Source organism: Salmo salar, chromosome ssa19 (assembly GCF_905237065.1).
Source record: "Salmo salar chromosome ssa19, Ssal_v3.1, whole genome shotgun sequence".
Classification (NCBI taxonomy): domain Eukaryota; kingdom Metazoa; phylum Chordata; class Actinopteri; order Salmoniformes; family Salmonidae; genus Salmo; species Salmo salar.
This window is the reverse complement of record NC_059460.1, coordinates 45,649,729-45,664,176: the sequence shown is the minus strand read 5'-3', so window position 1 is coordinate 45,664,176 and position 14,448 is coordinate 45,649,729. Positions and strand designations below refer to the sequence as shown.

General features: G+C 46.4%; 1 protein-coding gene across 2 annotated transcripts in view; it reads right to left on the bottom strand.

Annotated features, from left to right (window-relative positions):
• Positions 1-1,126: 1,126 nt before the first annotated feature.
• The window catches only part of LOC106578897 (LLGL scribble cell polarity complex component 2), a 31,757-nt gene continuing 18,435 nt past the window's right edge, over positions 1,127-14,448 (bottom strand). For both annotated transcript variants that reach the window (XM_014158137.2, XM_045702371.1), the window contains 22 exons: positions 12,764-12,922; positions 12,209-12,371; positions 11,995-12,127; positions 11,812-11,866; positions 11,547-11,701; positions 11,258-11,469; positions 9,935-10,002; positions 9,611-9,764; positions 8,324-8,428; positions 7,868-7,963; positions 7,516-7,712; positions 7,269-7,416; positions 6,998-7,145; positions 6,728-6,844; positions 6,445-6,611; positions 6,044-6,308; positions 5,813-5,963; positions 5,650-5,678; positions 5,366-5,413; positions 5,042-5,084; positions 4,476-4,537; positions 1,127-2,724 (listed from right to left, as the gene is read on the bottom strand). In XM_014158137.2, the coding sequence (XP_014013612.1) occupies positions 2,720-2,724; positions 4,476-4,537; positions 5,042-5,084; positions 5,366-5,413; positions 5,650-5,678; positions 5,813-5,963; positions 6,044-6,308; positions 6,445-6,611; positions 6,728-6,844; positions 6,998-7,145; positions 7,269-7,416; positions 7,516-7,712; positions 7,868-7,963; positions 8,324-8,428; positions 9,611-9,764; positions 9,935-10,002; positions 11,258-11,469; positions 11,547-11,701; positions 11,812-11,866; positions 11,995-12,127; positions 12,209-12,371; positions 12,764-12,922 (2,680 nt within the window). In that variant the 3' untranslated portion in view covers positions 1,127-2,719. The remainder of the gene's footprint in view (positions 2,725-4,475; positions 4,538-5,041; positions 5,085-5,365; positions 5,414-5,649; positions 5,679-5,812; positions 5,964-6,043; positions 6,309-6,444; positions 6,612-6,727; positions 6,845-6,997; positions 7,146-7,268; positions 7,417-7,515; positions 7,713-7,867; positions 7,964-8,323; positions 8,429-9,610; positions 9,765-9,934; positions 10,003-11,257; positions 11,470-11,546; positions 11,702-11,811; positions 11,867-11,994; positions 12,128-12,208; positions 12,372-12,763; positions 12,923-14,448) is intronic.

Genomic DNA, 14,448 nt, shown 5'->3' with positions numbered 1-14,448 from the left:
ATGTTTTACACCCTGATCCCCACTTGACACACAGGCCATAGGTTAGATCAAGTTTAGCTACTGACCCCATTAGCTACAGGATCACAAAAGTACCATCATAGTTCCTGTACTGTGTAGTGAAGTGTATTAGCACACCACATAGGACTTGCTACGATTAACTACCACAAAGACAAAAATAATTTCAGATTTTTGTTTTTTGGTTAATGTTAAACATTTTAATAATAATTTATTACATTGCAAAAAAATAAAAACATCCTACGTGGTTATAATTGTTTGATCTCCGCTTGAAGTAACACCAGCGGTAGATGGGTCTAAATGATGTGCCACCTCTATAGGTATTCAGGTGTCGCTGGTGAACGAGGGAGTGGAACGGTGAGAGCAGGTGTGTAGAGATTGACAATAGCTGATGACAGACAAGGGAGAGACGGAGGGATGGATAGAATGAAAGAGCAGTGCCTTCTCTTGGATAGAGATACCATCTGTGCTCTGGAATGCACAGGCTAAGCTCTCCTATTTCTTGCTTCATTTTCCTCCCCCTCTTCTTCACAGTAAATTCATATCACCTTTTATCAGTTCAAGAGCATTATATCTCATCTACAAAACATGCAACTGAAAATGTTTTACTTATGGACCAGGTAACTGTCAGCAATATAAAATGGCATTTGATTGGCTACATGAGTAAACAAATATGCTCTAAACAGAACATTCTGGCAGAGATCATTATAGTCCATATGGGCCAAGGTGCTTTGTGTCATGTTTGAGCTGACAATAAATACATTCTCCCTTTCACCACCATTACAGAGTGAACGGTCTGGTCTTTGAGAGCAATCTTATAGGAGATGTTACGTTTCAGCAAAGCGATGGTGGACCAGCCAATTAGTGCTGCTCAATAATAGATAATTAAAACGCTTGGCTGTGCTTGTATGACAACCGATCCCTACTTTATCCACTTGACCGGCCAGCACCAAACTCACCAGGCTCAGGGTATACCCTCGGATGAACATACCTTGTTGTGAATGTGCCGATTAAAGGGGAGGAGAGTCAGAGCAAGGCTTGAATCAGGAACCCTAATGTTCAATCAAGCAGTCAATAAAGTCCAACTTCATAGAAAGGAACAGACATGAACTCTTGTGAAAAAAAACTTGTATTCATTTTCCAGCAGGACATTATGTAGTGTGAAAGTTAGCAATCCAAAAATTAGGGTTCTCATACTCGACCATTCACTACAAAAATATATTCTAGAGACCATAAAATGCTAAAATACCCAGCATTTCGGAGAAACAGTACCAAAATATTTCCTTGTAAGATCCGACTATAGCAGCCAACCCCCATTAACAAAACAGGCCCAACTGCAGGCCTAGAATCATCATATAGTACATATATATATTAAACATTTGACTACAATATCTTAAAATTACATTCCTAAATTACATTATTCAATGCGGTGTTCAAAACAAAAGACGTTTAACATGATAAAAATGCAAAACCCCCATAGAAAGTTGTTCCCCTAGACATTGTGTGCTACACGGTAGTGGACAAGTACCTACGACAGGTTATAACTTATAACTGGTTATTACACCTTAACGAGCGGACGGTAGGGGAGGCAAAGAGGGAGGTTAGTTAGCAAAAACCGCTTGGGGAGATATTTACGGCACAGTGGTCTTGCACGACTAGTCTGGTAGTTAGATCAGTTTCTGAGGTTGGCTAAAGCAGGAACAGGGCATGTATACACAAGGAATGCTGATCTAGGATCTGTCCATATAATCTTATAAACCTAAACTGATCCTAGATCATCACTCCTACTCAGAGGCTTTGTGGATACGGGTTATTTTTCTGGCTGCCAGGCTGATGTTCTAGGATTAGGTTTGGTTTAGAATTAACTGTTCTGATTCGCCCCAAACAATGTCTTGTCAGCATTAGCAACAAACTACCATGTCAAACAGGTCACTTTCTAAACATTCTTGTACAATTCCCCCCCCCCCCCAATCCATCTAGATTGTAGGTTGAATCAAAACAAAAATACTAAAATCACATGTCAAATTAAATTACAAATAAAATGGGAATAAAAACATGTCCATTGTTCCTCCCTGTATCTCCCAGTCTCCAACCTTGTCTCTCTCTCGGAGACGAAGGCAAGCGAGGATGTGCCGAGGCAGGGTTGGGATTGGACGAAACAGAGTTCCACAGGTCAGCTTGGGTTCAAATGGTGAAAGGCTGAAGGTCGGAAGGCCGTGACTGGGGTCGGGGTGAGGAGAGAATGGGTGGGTGAGCGAGTAGGGTGTGTTAAATGCAATTATGGCTTGTGTGTGAATGTGTTTGAACTGTTAGTGGCTTTGGACAAGCGTGTCAGCGGAATGACCATATCATTACCACTGTGTTGCAGGTGTAGAGGTACCAAGTGTAGGATGGTATTACAGTACAGTGGTTGGTCTCTAGGCACAGCCGGTGGACCCTGTCTCCTCTCTAGATGGGCACAAATCACACCCTAGTCCTCATACACTACTCGCCCTATATGGGCTTGGTAAAAAGCAGTGCACTACTTGGGGAAAAGAGTGCTATTTGGGACACACAGTGAGTCAGTCTTTTTGGGTTAGGGGGTGAGGTTTCAGTCTCTGGGGGCTAGGGGTCATGGTTCAGGGGTCAGTAGTGGCAGTATTAGTAGTGTTGGCGTAGTTTGCTAGGCAGACTCCACGACGTCTCATGACCAGGAAGGATTGGCTCAGTCTTGAGAGACAGAGAGAGAAAAAGACATGAGCAAAACAAATGAACAGCCTCAATGCCATTGTCATAGCAATCATCATCATCACCACCATTGTGATACTCATAATACCATTTCAGACCTGGGTCCAAATATCTGTTACTTTGACATAAATAGTAGGCATTCAGTGGCTGAATATTTTTGTGCATTTGGAAATACACTTGGAAAATATTTGAAAAAAACTAAAATATATTGACTAAAATACACTCCCAAGCATTTAACCTAGGTATTTGAAAATATACTGAAATATAAACACAATATAAAAAGTGTTGGTCCCATGTTTCATGAGTAGAAATAAAATATCCCAGAAATGTTCCATATGCAAAAAAAGCCCTTTTCTTTAAAATTCTGTGCACAAATTTGTTTACATCCCTGTTAGTGAGCATTTCTCCTTTGCCAAGATAATCCATCCACCTGACAGGTGTGTCATATCAACAAGCTGATTAAACATGATCATTACACAGGTGCACCTTGTGATGGACAATAAAAATAAAATGTGCAGTTGTCACACAACACAATGCCACAGATGTCTTGAGGGAACATGCAATTGGCATGCTGACTGCAGAAATGCCCACCAGAGCTGTTGCCAGAGAATTGAATGTTCATTTCTCTACCATGAGCAGCCTCAGTCGTTTTAGAGAATTTGGCAGCATGTCTAACCGGCCTCATAACCACGTGTAGCCACACCAGCTCAGGACCTCCACATCTGGGTTCTTCCCCTGCGGGATTGTATGAGTCCAACCACCCAGACAGCTGATGGAACTGAGGAGTATTTCTGTAAGCAATAAAGCCGATTTGTGGGGGAAAACTCATTCTGATTGGCTGGGCCCACCAAGGCCCACCTATAGCTGTGCCCCTGCCCAGTCATGTGAAATCCATAGATTAAGTTCTAATTTATTTATTGCAATTGACTGATTTCCTTATATGAACTGTAACTCAGTAAAACCTTAACTGTTGCATGTTGCGTTGATATTTTGGTTCGGTATAGTTCTAGGTGTGATGGTCTTCCTTTCTCCTGATTGGTTCACTGGGACAAGTATTGCGGCTTCATGTGATCTCTGTCTGGTCACGTTTTCATTCATCTCGGTTAACCCAGAACTAAAAGCTTGCGTAATATGGTCAGATGCTTAGTTATGTTTAGGTAGTGTCTGTCAACGAGAGATTATTAAAATGTAAACTCCCTCCCACTGTAGGCCGGCAACATTCATTTAAATGGACTGTCATCCTAGTGGGTATGTCACAGTCGAGGCCAGGTTCACAGTGAGGTCACTATAAAAGAGGAATTCAAAATGCTCACTAAAGTAGTGCACTGGACCTTTACTAGTCCTGTATTAGAGGACTGATATAGCTGTCTGTAACACTGGGCCTTTACTCGTCCTGTATTAGAGGACTGATATAGCCGTCTGTAACACTGGGCCTTTACTAGTCCTGTATTAGAGGACTGATATAGCTGTCTGTAACACTGGACCTTTACTAGTCCTGTATTAGAGGACTGATATAGCTGTCTGTAACACTGGACGTTTACTAGTCCTGTATTAGAGGACTGATATAGCTGTCTAACACTGGGCCTTTACTAGTCCTGTATTAGAGGACTGATATAGCTGTCTAACACTGGGCCTTTACTAGTCCTGTATTAGAGGACTGATATAGCTGTCTCTAACACGGGCAGAAAATATAATATTTGAACCCAGTTCTTCACTGATCATATCAAACTCACCTCCATTGGTCAGCACCTTCCCTCCAGCGAGAGCACTCTTCACGTTGTTCTCCAGGAACGTCCTGTAGCAAACACAAATGAGTACCAACAAAACACCTTGGAAGGAGCAGCTAGCCTAGCGCTTTAGCGCATTGGGCCAGTAACCGAAAGGTCGCTGGTTCGAATCTCTGAGCTGACTTGGTGAAAAGTCTGTCTGTGCCCTTGAGAAAGGCACTTAAATCCTAATTGCTCCTGTAAATCGCTCTGATCAGAGCGTCTGCTAAATGACTCAAATGTACAGTACCAGTCAAGTTTGGACACACCTACAAAGCTGTCAGAGGCAAACGGTGGCTACCTTAAAGAATCTCAAATATATTTTGATTTGTTTAGCACTTTTTTGGTTACTACATGATTCCATGTGTTATTTCATAGTTTTGATGTCTTCACTATTATTCTACAATGTAGAAAATAGTCAAAATAAAGAAAAACCCTGGAATGAGTAGGTGTTGTAAAACTTTTGACTGGTACTGTCAATGTAAAATGTAACGGTTTGTCATGAACACTTGGCTTTAGGGCCGAATACTCACGGCTGGTATCCTTCTAGAGACTTCTGGATCTCCTGAAGCACAGCTGTAAGGAACGAACAGGTCAGACAACAGACACATAATGATGATTGACAGTTGCCATGAGTTAAGTTGGTTATGATGAAACATGCAGTAAGGTGGTCGTGGGTTGCTATGTAACAGACAGAGCTGGATGCCAACAGGACAGTTAGAGTAGACACACTTCAATGTGGCTCAGCTGGTGAGATCATGGCAGTAGCAAACATCAAGGTTGCTGGTTCAATCCCCCACAGTGATCACATCCTAAAACGCTGTTTTGGTTACGGTTATGTTCTGCGGGCTACTCACTCTCGTCATTCAGCAAAGCATGCTCCATCACACGTCTAGCAGAGCTCTCTGTAAACAAACAGCACGGCAGGATGCAGTCAGCACATCAACACACGCAGCATGATCGACAACCAGTGTGTGTGTGTGTGTACAAACTGTCATCTTAAACACACATGCAGCAAGCTGATCAACACACAGACCGGCTGACAGCCTAACAGAAACCTTCCTACTGTTAGGCACAGACACGATGTAGTACTAGTGACATAACTACAGCTAACATTATACTGTAGTTGTTTACATCTTACCCATGTCATCGGTGTCCCGCGTGGAATTTCTGGAATGACAGAGAAAAAAAAAAAACTTCAGTAAAACGTGAAAAGGTTAGTTGAATCAAAAAGTAACGGTCAGAAAGCAGTGCTTCCAAAGTCGATAGTGAATACCACTAAAAGAGAAGCAGTGGGAGTGTACCTGTGCTTCACAGACGGCCCGTCAGGCTGCGCCCGAGGCAGGGTGGTGCTGGGCGTTTGGGAGGGCACCTCCACTAGAGACCTGGGCTCCACCACACAGCGAGCGGACAGAGAGAAACGCTCAAACTCAGACGGAGAGATCAGGTAGAAACCTGGAGAGGAGAAAGAAGCTGAACACATGAAATGGAAAATGCTTGTGAGAGGTCAAATGTGTGGTTGTCTCTCGCCCTACCCTGTCCGTGTTTGGTGAAGACACAGGATGCGATGCCGCTGACGTCCTCTCTGCGGATACAGGGGTACTGGACCTGCAATTTCACCCCCGGCAATGACACCACGTGGAGGTCTCCCTGATTGGTCAGGACGGTGAGGCCGCTCTCACCGTAGTCCTCCGAGCGGTTGCTGCCGAACCAGGCCACGCCCACCCTGCGCACGCGCGAACCATCGATGGCGGTGAGCTTTAACTTCATCTTAGCGCTCACCTTCGGCAGGGTGAACACCTGGAAACAGACAAACATTACATATTCATTTAAAAGTCTTGGAGGACAAAACATTCTGCGTTTCTTTATCAACCTGTGGCCAAATAAAGTCTCCCCATCAGATGAGTGAGAGTGGGTAAGATGTGCGTGTTCTCACCTTGAACTGTTCCTCTGATATGACCAGTAGCTGGTGGCAGCCCTGCATGTCAGCTGAGCGGGCCAGGTCGTGGGCCACCTCCAGGGGCTCAGGCAGAGGGGAACCGTGGCCGTCCAACACCACGATGCCCACGACTGGAGCACGGTGCATCAGCTGGATCTCCTTAGCTGAGAGAGAGATGGACGAGAGGAGAGGGTCGACGGAGAGAGATTGACGAGAGGAGAGGGTCAATGGAGGCACGAGGGAGAGAGATGAACAAGAGGAGAAAAAGGCATGCTCTCACCAGGGTGGGCGGAGACGGGGTCCTCTGCTCTGCGTTCCACAGGCGGTAGGCGGAGCTGGTAGGCGAATACCGAGCCCCCATTGGTCCCTGCCCAGAGAGAGGGCGTGTGATGGGAGCCTTTTGGACGAGAGAGGAATGAGAAATATGAGACATCAAACATTAAATACCCCAGGGTCTGTGTGTGTGTGTGTGTGTGTGTGTGTGTGTGTGTGTGTGTGTGTGTGTGTGTGTGTGTGTGTGTGTGTGTGTGTGTCTGTCTGTCTGTCTTACTGTCTGAGAGGAAAGTGTCAGCGAAGTACAGCGTGCGAACGAGGCCAGTGAAGGAGTCGTCTGAGGATCGAGCCTCTATCTTTCTCTGAACAGGAGCCAACTCCATCTCTGCTAGCTCAGCCTCCAGACGAGCATTGGCCTCCTGCACCTAGACACACAGAGACAGAGGAGCCTGTTTGAGACACTTCCTGTCTTCAACAACTGTGATCTTTAGGAACTTGGTTCAATAAGGATATATGCAGTCATGTTTTATTTTTATTTTGTTGTTTACCTTAGCAGCGCTGTTGACGTGGTGTTTGCGTAAAGACACTCGGCTGCGTCTGATCCTCCTGAAGGACTGGCGGAGAGACTTCTTAATGCTCTTTACTCTGGACAGAGGACCTTCCATAGCCAGCTGGTCACTGGGGTTCAGAGTACACCTACAGGGGAGGGTTAACACACTGTAGTCTATATCCCATCTCGACTACCTGTCGTTATATTGAAGACATACAGGCAGAAAGATGCAGAAACACACTTACCTGACGAGGACGTTGCTTTTCTGCTGGTAGTCGTAGAGTCCGAAGCCGTGGCTGGTCCCGAAGGTCACTAGCTTCCACTCAGAGTGCAGGGTTAGGGCGGTGACAACGGCAGGAGGCTGACACTGGACCAGGGCAAAGGGCTGGAATCCTGGGGGGAACCTCACCGGCTCCTCCTTCACCTCCAGACGCGTGTGGCCCTGATAGGGACAGATGGTTAGAGACGTTATAGAACGTTACCCGAAACGTTATACAATGTATTGATCACTCAGTCTTTATGCTCAATGAAATCCAATTAAATAAAAAAATTGCATTGCAGTGTTTACGCAGATTTTTATAACGTAATGTTGTTTACCTTCCAGCGGAAGCCCTCCTGTCCCTGTAACAGGTCAGCTACCGTGGCTTCCACCGTCTGTTCCGCTGCCTCATCATTCAGCTCTAACACCAGGATCTACAGAGGGAGAGGTCAGACGATCAGTGTGCTGTTCTGTTGTTAATGACAGATAATAGAGAAGACTTCCCACTGATGATCCAGTGCTCTATAAAAGGATGGGAGACCAGTTTCATTAGTTATCATATTACAATATAGGAGAGCTATGCAGCCTGGGTCTGGAAAATGGGTCGTTCACTGAATGCGTGACTGTCTGTGAGCCAAATAGCCTCAGGAAAAGATTGGCATGGGGAGCGAAGACCTAGTGCCAAAGAATGTTGGAAATGAAGACAGCAGCAGTAATGCCCAAATATGTACGCCGCTGCGCTTTGACTCCTGGCCACCAGAGGGAGCAGTGGTTGTTTCCCCTGGTCAACTCACCTGTCCAGCGGTGCCAGCTACAGTCAGGTAACCGCTGTATTTACACAGATGGATCTTCTGAACGCCCAGGCGAGGGTCATCACTGTACGGGTCAAAACAACCCACCTGGGGGGGGGGAGGAGAGGGACCGTCTCAGAATGAATAACCAGCCGAATCACACCCTGAGTCAGTACAAACATTTCCTCTAACAGAAACACACCTTCCTCCAGGGACACCATTATGTTATTACACACACACACCTTCCTCCAGGGACACCATTATGTTATTACACACACACACCTTCCTCCAGGGACACCCTTGTTATTACACACACACACACACACAAACCTTCCTCCAGGGACACCATTATGTTATTACACACACACACACACACCTTCCTACAGGGACACCATTATGTTATTACACACACACACACACACCTTCCTACAGGGACACCATTATGTTATTACACACACACACACACACCTTCCTACAGGGACACCATTATGTTATTACACACACACACACACACCTTCCTACAGGGACACCATTATGTTATTACACACACACACACACACACACCTTCCTACAGGGACACCATTATGTTATTACACACACACACACACACACCTTCCTACAGGGACACCATTATGTTATTACACACACACACACACACACCTTCCTACAGGGACACCATTATGTTATTACACACACACACACACACCTTCCTACAGGGACACCATTATGTTATTACACACACACACACACACACACACACACACACACCTTCCTACAGGGACACCATTATGTTATTACACACACACAAACCTTACTACAGGGACACCATTATGTTATTACACACACACACACACACACACACACACACACACACCTTCCTACAGGGACACCATTATGTTATTACACACACACAAACCTTACTACAGGGACACCATTATGTTATTACACACACACACACACACACACACACACACCTTCCTACAGGGACACCATTATGTTATTACACACACACAAACCTTACTACAGGGACACCATTATGTTATTACACACACACACACACACACACACACACACACACACACACCTTCCTACAGGGACACCATTATGTTATTACACACAAACCTTACTACAGGGACACCATTATGTTATTACACACACACACACAAACCTTCCTACAGGGACACCATTATGTTATTACACACACACAAACCTTCCTACAGGGACACCATTATGTTATTACACACACATCAGAATGGTGGTAACTTTGGTTATTTATATATACCCCCCCACCTTTCTGAAAGGTGGCCACTCTCCCTCCGTGCACTGGTTCATGTTGTCATTGGGTTCTGCGTCAGTGAGGAACACCCCTGCCGTGCTCAGCTTGTACATGGGGTACAGACAGACCCCCGACGCATCCCAGAAACGGACCGTACCGTCCTCGTGCCTGGGAGAGAGGATATTAGGACACGTTTGTGAGAATTAACAACCGGAGAAACAACTTGACTTTAACCCTTTCAAACCCTATTCACGGTCTCCACATAGTATCTGTGTTAAATGTTGCTAACTTGTAATGAAACTTGAAATGAAGCTGATGAGCTGTGAATGTCCACTGACCCTGTGAGAAGTAGGTCTCGCTGAGGAGCGTCGGGAGACAGGTTCTGTCCTCCTGTTATAGGCCACGGCTAGACAGAGGGAGAGAGAAGGGATGGGGGGGAGAAAAGGCGGATGAGAGAGAGAAGGGATGGGGGGAGAAAAGGCGGATGAGAGAGAGAAGGGATGGGGGGGAGAAAAGGCGGATGAGAGAGAGAAGGGATGGGGGGGAGAAAAGGCCGATGAGAGAGAGAAGGGATGGGGGAGAAAAGGCCGATGAGAGAGAGAAGGGATGGGGGAGAAGGCGGATGAGAGAGAGAAGGGATGGGGGAGAAGGCGGATGAGAGAGAGAAGGGATGGGGGGAGAAAGCGGATGAGAGAGAGAAGGGATGGGGCGAGAAAGCGGATGAGAGAGAGAAGGGATGGGGCGAGAAAGCGGATGAGACAAGGGATGGGGGAGAAAGCGGATGAGACAAGGGATGGGGGAGAAAGCGGATGAGACAAGGGATGGGGGAGAAAGCGGATGAGACAAGGGATGGGGGAGAAAGCGGATGAGACAAGGGATGGGGGAGAAAGCGGATGAGACAAGGGATGGGGGAGAAAGCGGATGAGACAAGGGATGGGGGAGAAAGCGGATGAGACAAGGGATGGGGGAGAAAGCGGATGAGAGAAGGGATGGGGAGAAAGCGGATGAGAGAAGGGATGGGGAGAAAGCGGATGAGAGAAGGGATGGGGGAGAAAGCGGATGAGAGAAGGGATGGGGGAGAAAGCGGATGAGAGAAGGGATGGGGAGAAAGCGGATGAGAGAAGGGGAGAAAGCGGATGAGAGAAGGAGAGAGAGAAGGGATGGGGGAGAAAGCGGATGAGACAAGGGATGGGGGAGAAAGCGGATGAGACAAGGGATGGGGAGAAAGCGGATGAGAGAAGGGATGGGGGAGAAAGCGGATGAGAGAAGGGATGGGGGAGAAAGCGGATGAGAGAAGGGATGGGGGAGAAAGCGGATGAGAGAAGGGATGGGGAGAAAGCGGATGAGAGAAGGGATGGGGGAGAAAGCGGATGAGAGAAGGGATGGGGGAGAAAGCGGATGAGAGAAGGGATGGGGGAGAAAGCGGATGAGAGAAGGGATGGGGGAGAAAGCGGATGAGAGAAGGAGAGAGAGAAGGGATGGGGGAGAAAGCGGATGAGAGAAGGGATGGGGGGAGAAAGCGGATGAGAGAGTTTAGTCAATTTGAGCTCCATCAATTCAGACTGACTTTCTGCTCAGGTGTTTGCATGGGTGCCTGTATGTGTGGTGCAGGAACTTGCTTGAGCAGTGTGTGTGTGTGTGCACGCGCGCGCGCCACCTACCTTCTTAGAGTAGTGTGTGTTCTGCAGTGCTCCGGCAGACAGGACCTTCTCCCACAGCTTCAGTGGTATAGCAGAGACATGGTGGGAGCAGGTGATGGCAGAGCAGTGGAGAGGGACCAGGTACGGAGTCTGGATGACTGGCCACCCTTCAGTCTGGAGATCTATCACTACCAACTCCTCCTCTACTAAGACCACCAACGCACTGGGGTCGCCTGGACAGAGGGAGAGGGGTTAGACTGGGTGTGTGTGGGTGTGTGTGTGGGTGTGTGTATCCCCCTTGCCTTTCTACCTGTATGGTCTGGTCCGTCTCTGATGACAAAGAAGTCGATGATTCTGGAGGTGAAGTCCAGAGCCACGTGTGTTTTACTGTGGATCACACTGATACAGTGTCTGTCTCCGTAGCTGGCCCGGGGCATGCCGCCACTGAGGAACAGGAAAGGAGGCCTGGACACACGGAGAAGACAGACGACCAGATCTTTACAGTTGGATTCATGTGGAACAGGTTGACGCAGCGAGAGGAAGGGGACACAGACAGACAAAGGAAAGAAACTCACCCTTGTTCTGTAGGGAGCTGGATGATTTTAGAGATGGCCTTACAGGGGAAGTGGCCTACACAGGAGAGACAAACCGTCCAATCAATCAACTAACCCATTCAATCAATACCGTCCTCACCCGTCACTGTGTTCTGTGAGGTTCAACAGAGAGGAACAGGACATTGACTTGTGATGCCCCCTCACCGTACGGTACTTCAGACTTCTCCTGTTCGCTCTGTGTCCCCTCCCCGGCCACCATCCAGCGACAGTAGCTCCCGTCGCTATGGGAACTGAGAACATGGCCACCGTCCTCCGTCCACCACACGCTCTCTAGTTGCTAGAGAGACACACAGCCAAACAGGAAGTCAAGTCCAGAGCCCTCGAGACGCAGACATCAACACAGAGACTCACACTGTACCTGAGTAGCGGGGATGTGTTTGACGGCTGATTGGCGCTCCAGGTCCCAGATGACCATGATGCCTCGTCCGTAGCCAATCAGAACCTGGCGTGGGTTGACAGGATTCTCCTGTAAGGACTCGACATGCTCCAAGCTCCTACGACCTCCATAGTCCTCTGGTAAACTACAGAGGGAGGAAACGACAGGGTTGGGTTTTAGCATCATTATGGATAGCCTAGTGGTTAGAGCGTTGGGCCAGTAACCGAAAGGTTGCTGGATCGAATCCCCAAGCTGACAAGGTAAAATTCTGTCGTTCTGCCCCTGAACAAGGCAGGTAACCCACTGTTCCCCGGTAGGCCGTCATTGTAAATAAGAATTTGTTCTTAATTGACTTGTCTAGTTAAATAAAAGGTTCAATATATTTTTTTTAATATAAAATGGATCAACTGTTTGTGTACGTGTGTGAGAGAATGTCTGGGAGGTATTAACATTAATCAATAACAGATTCCATCTGTTTAGGGGAAAAATATTTCCAACTCAATGAGCCAATAAAAGGCAGTACACTAGTGTGTGTACCTGTTGGTGACGTTCTCCAGGCTAATGTTCCTCTCCTCTAGTTCTCTGAAGCCCGGTACCTCCACTACGAACACGTGTCCCCCCTCTGTTCCCAGAAACAACAGGTCCCCAGAGGAGTGGGTCAGCACCGCCGTCACACGAGTCACACTGGGAGAAGCACTGACGGAGGGAACGAGAAATGGGTACAGTTAAGAGGTTGAATCTGCCAAAGACCAAGTTAAAAAGGGTATTACAGTAAGAAGAAATAGTAAATGTAAAATAAGATATTTAAAACTACTCGCTCAAAGACACTATGGAGAGGCTACAGAATGATATTACAATGAAAGCCAAATGACCTGCTCTAAAGTGCAGAAGTATGAAGAACAATATTGTTATAATGGGAATAAAGGAGTATGAAGAACAATATTGTTATAATGGGAATAAAGGAGTATGAAGAACAATAGATATAATGGGAATAACGGAGGATGAAAACTAAAACAATCAGTCAACGGAGGAAAAAGTCAAGGTGTTCACGAAAGGCAATCTCAAGATGAAAGACAGGTGGATACAACTGGCTGACCGTTTCAGTGGCAGAGGGGAGGGAAGGCCCAGTCCCATAGTAGCTATGCTAACTCACTACCAAATGAAGAGAGCCTTGTTACAACAGGGTAGGGAGCTGAAGAACACCCCCTTCTCTATTAATGAACAATTTCCCCATGAAATAGTGGAGACGACATGCCCAGTACCCCACTTTCAAAAGGCTCTGAGCAGAGAAGCAGAATGTTCACGTAGTGGTCAATAAACTGTAGGTAAACAACCAAATGTTCAAGGACTGGAAGATTCCAACGTAGCTGTGAGAGATACCTACCTCCTGAAGTAGTCCCCCATAAAACACTACCACATTACAATCATCGATTCATTTTTACAATTGTTTTACATTTTTATGCATGGACTAGTTTTATTAATGCATTACGGAACCGTGGACTTTACATGAGGTTGGACATGTGGGAAAACAATTGAGCATGGCGGACTAATCCATTTTTTTACCTTATTTAGGCAATACGGAACTTTGGACTATATGGACTTAAATTTGATTTTGATTCAGGGAATGCGAAGAAGGGTAAGGCTGATTTTTTAAAATTAATTTCATTTGTAGATTGCACAGGCAGTATATTAGAAATACCAAGGTAGTTTTTGTTTGATATGGCCTAATTGTAGAGATCGGGTATATTATGATTATATTACGGCCATTTTTGGCAGATGTGAATCGGAGCTAAAAGAATTTAAGATAATGTAATGTAATAAATATAAGGCATCCCGAGTGGTGCAGCGGTCTAAGGCACTGCGTTGCTAAAGCCTCCACTACAGACCCGGGTTTGATCCCGGCTGTATCCCTTTATGGGTAGTGTGATGCGTAACACATTTTTACTGGGAATCATTATTGGCTGTTAGAATGGATGTTCCTTTTTGCCGGAATATAACAGGATATAATAAGGATATGAAATATGTCTCTCTGTTGATAGGCAGCATGCAGGTGATGGACAAAGAACTAATCTTTTTCCTCTTCTCTAATATTTTAGAACAAATCGGATCCAGAGAACTATGCAGGTCAGGCTGACGCGCTTATAGCCAATCGGATCCAGAGAACTGTGAAGGTCAGGCTGACGCGCTTATAGCCAATCGGATCCAGAGATCCGCATCATGCT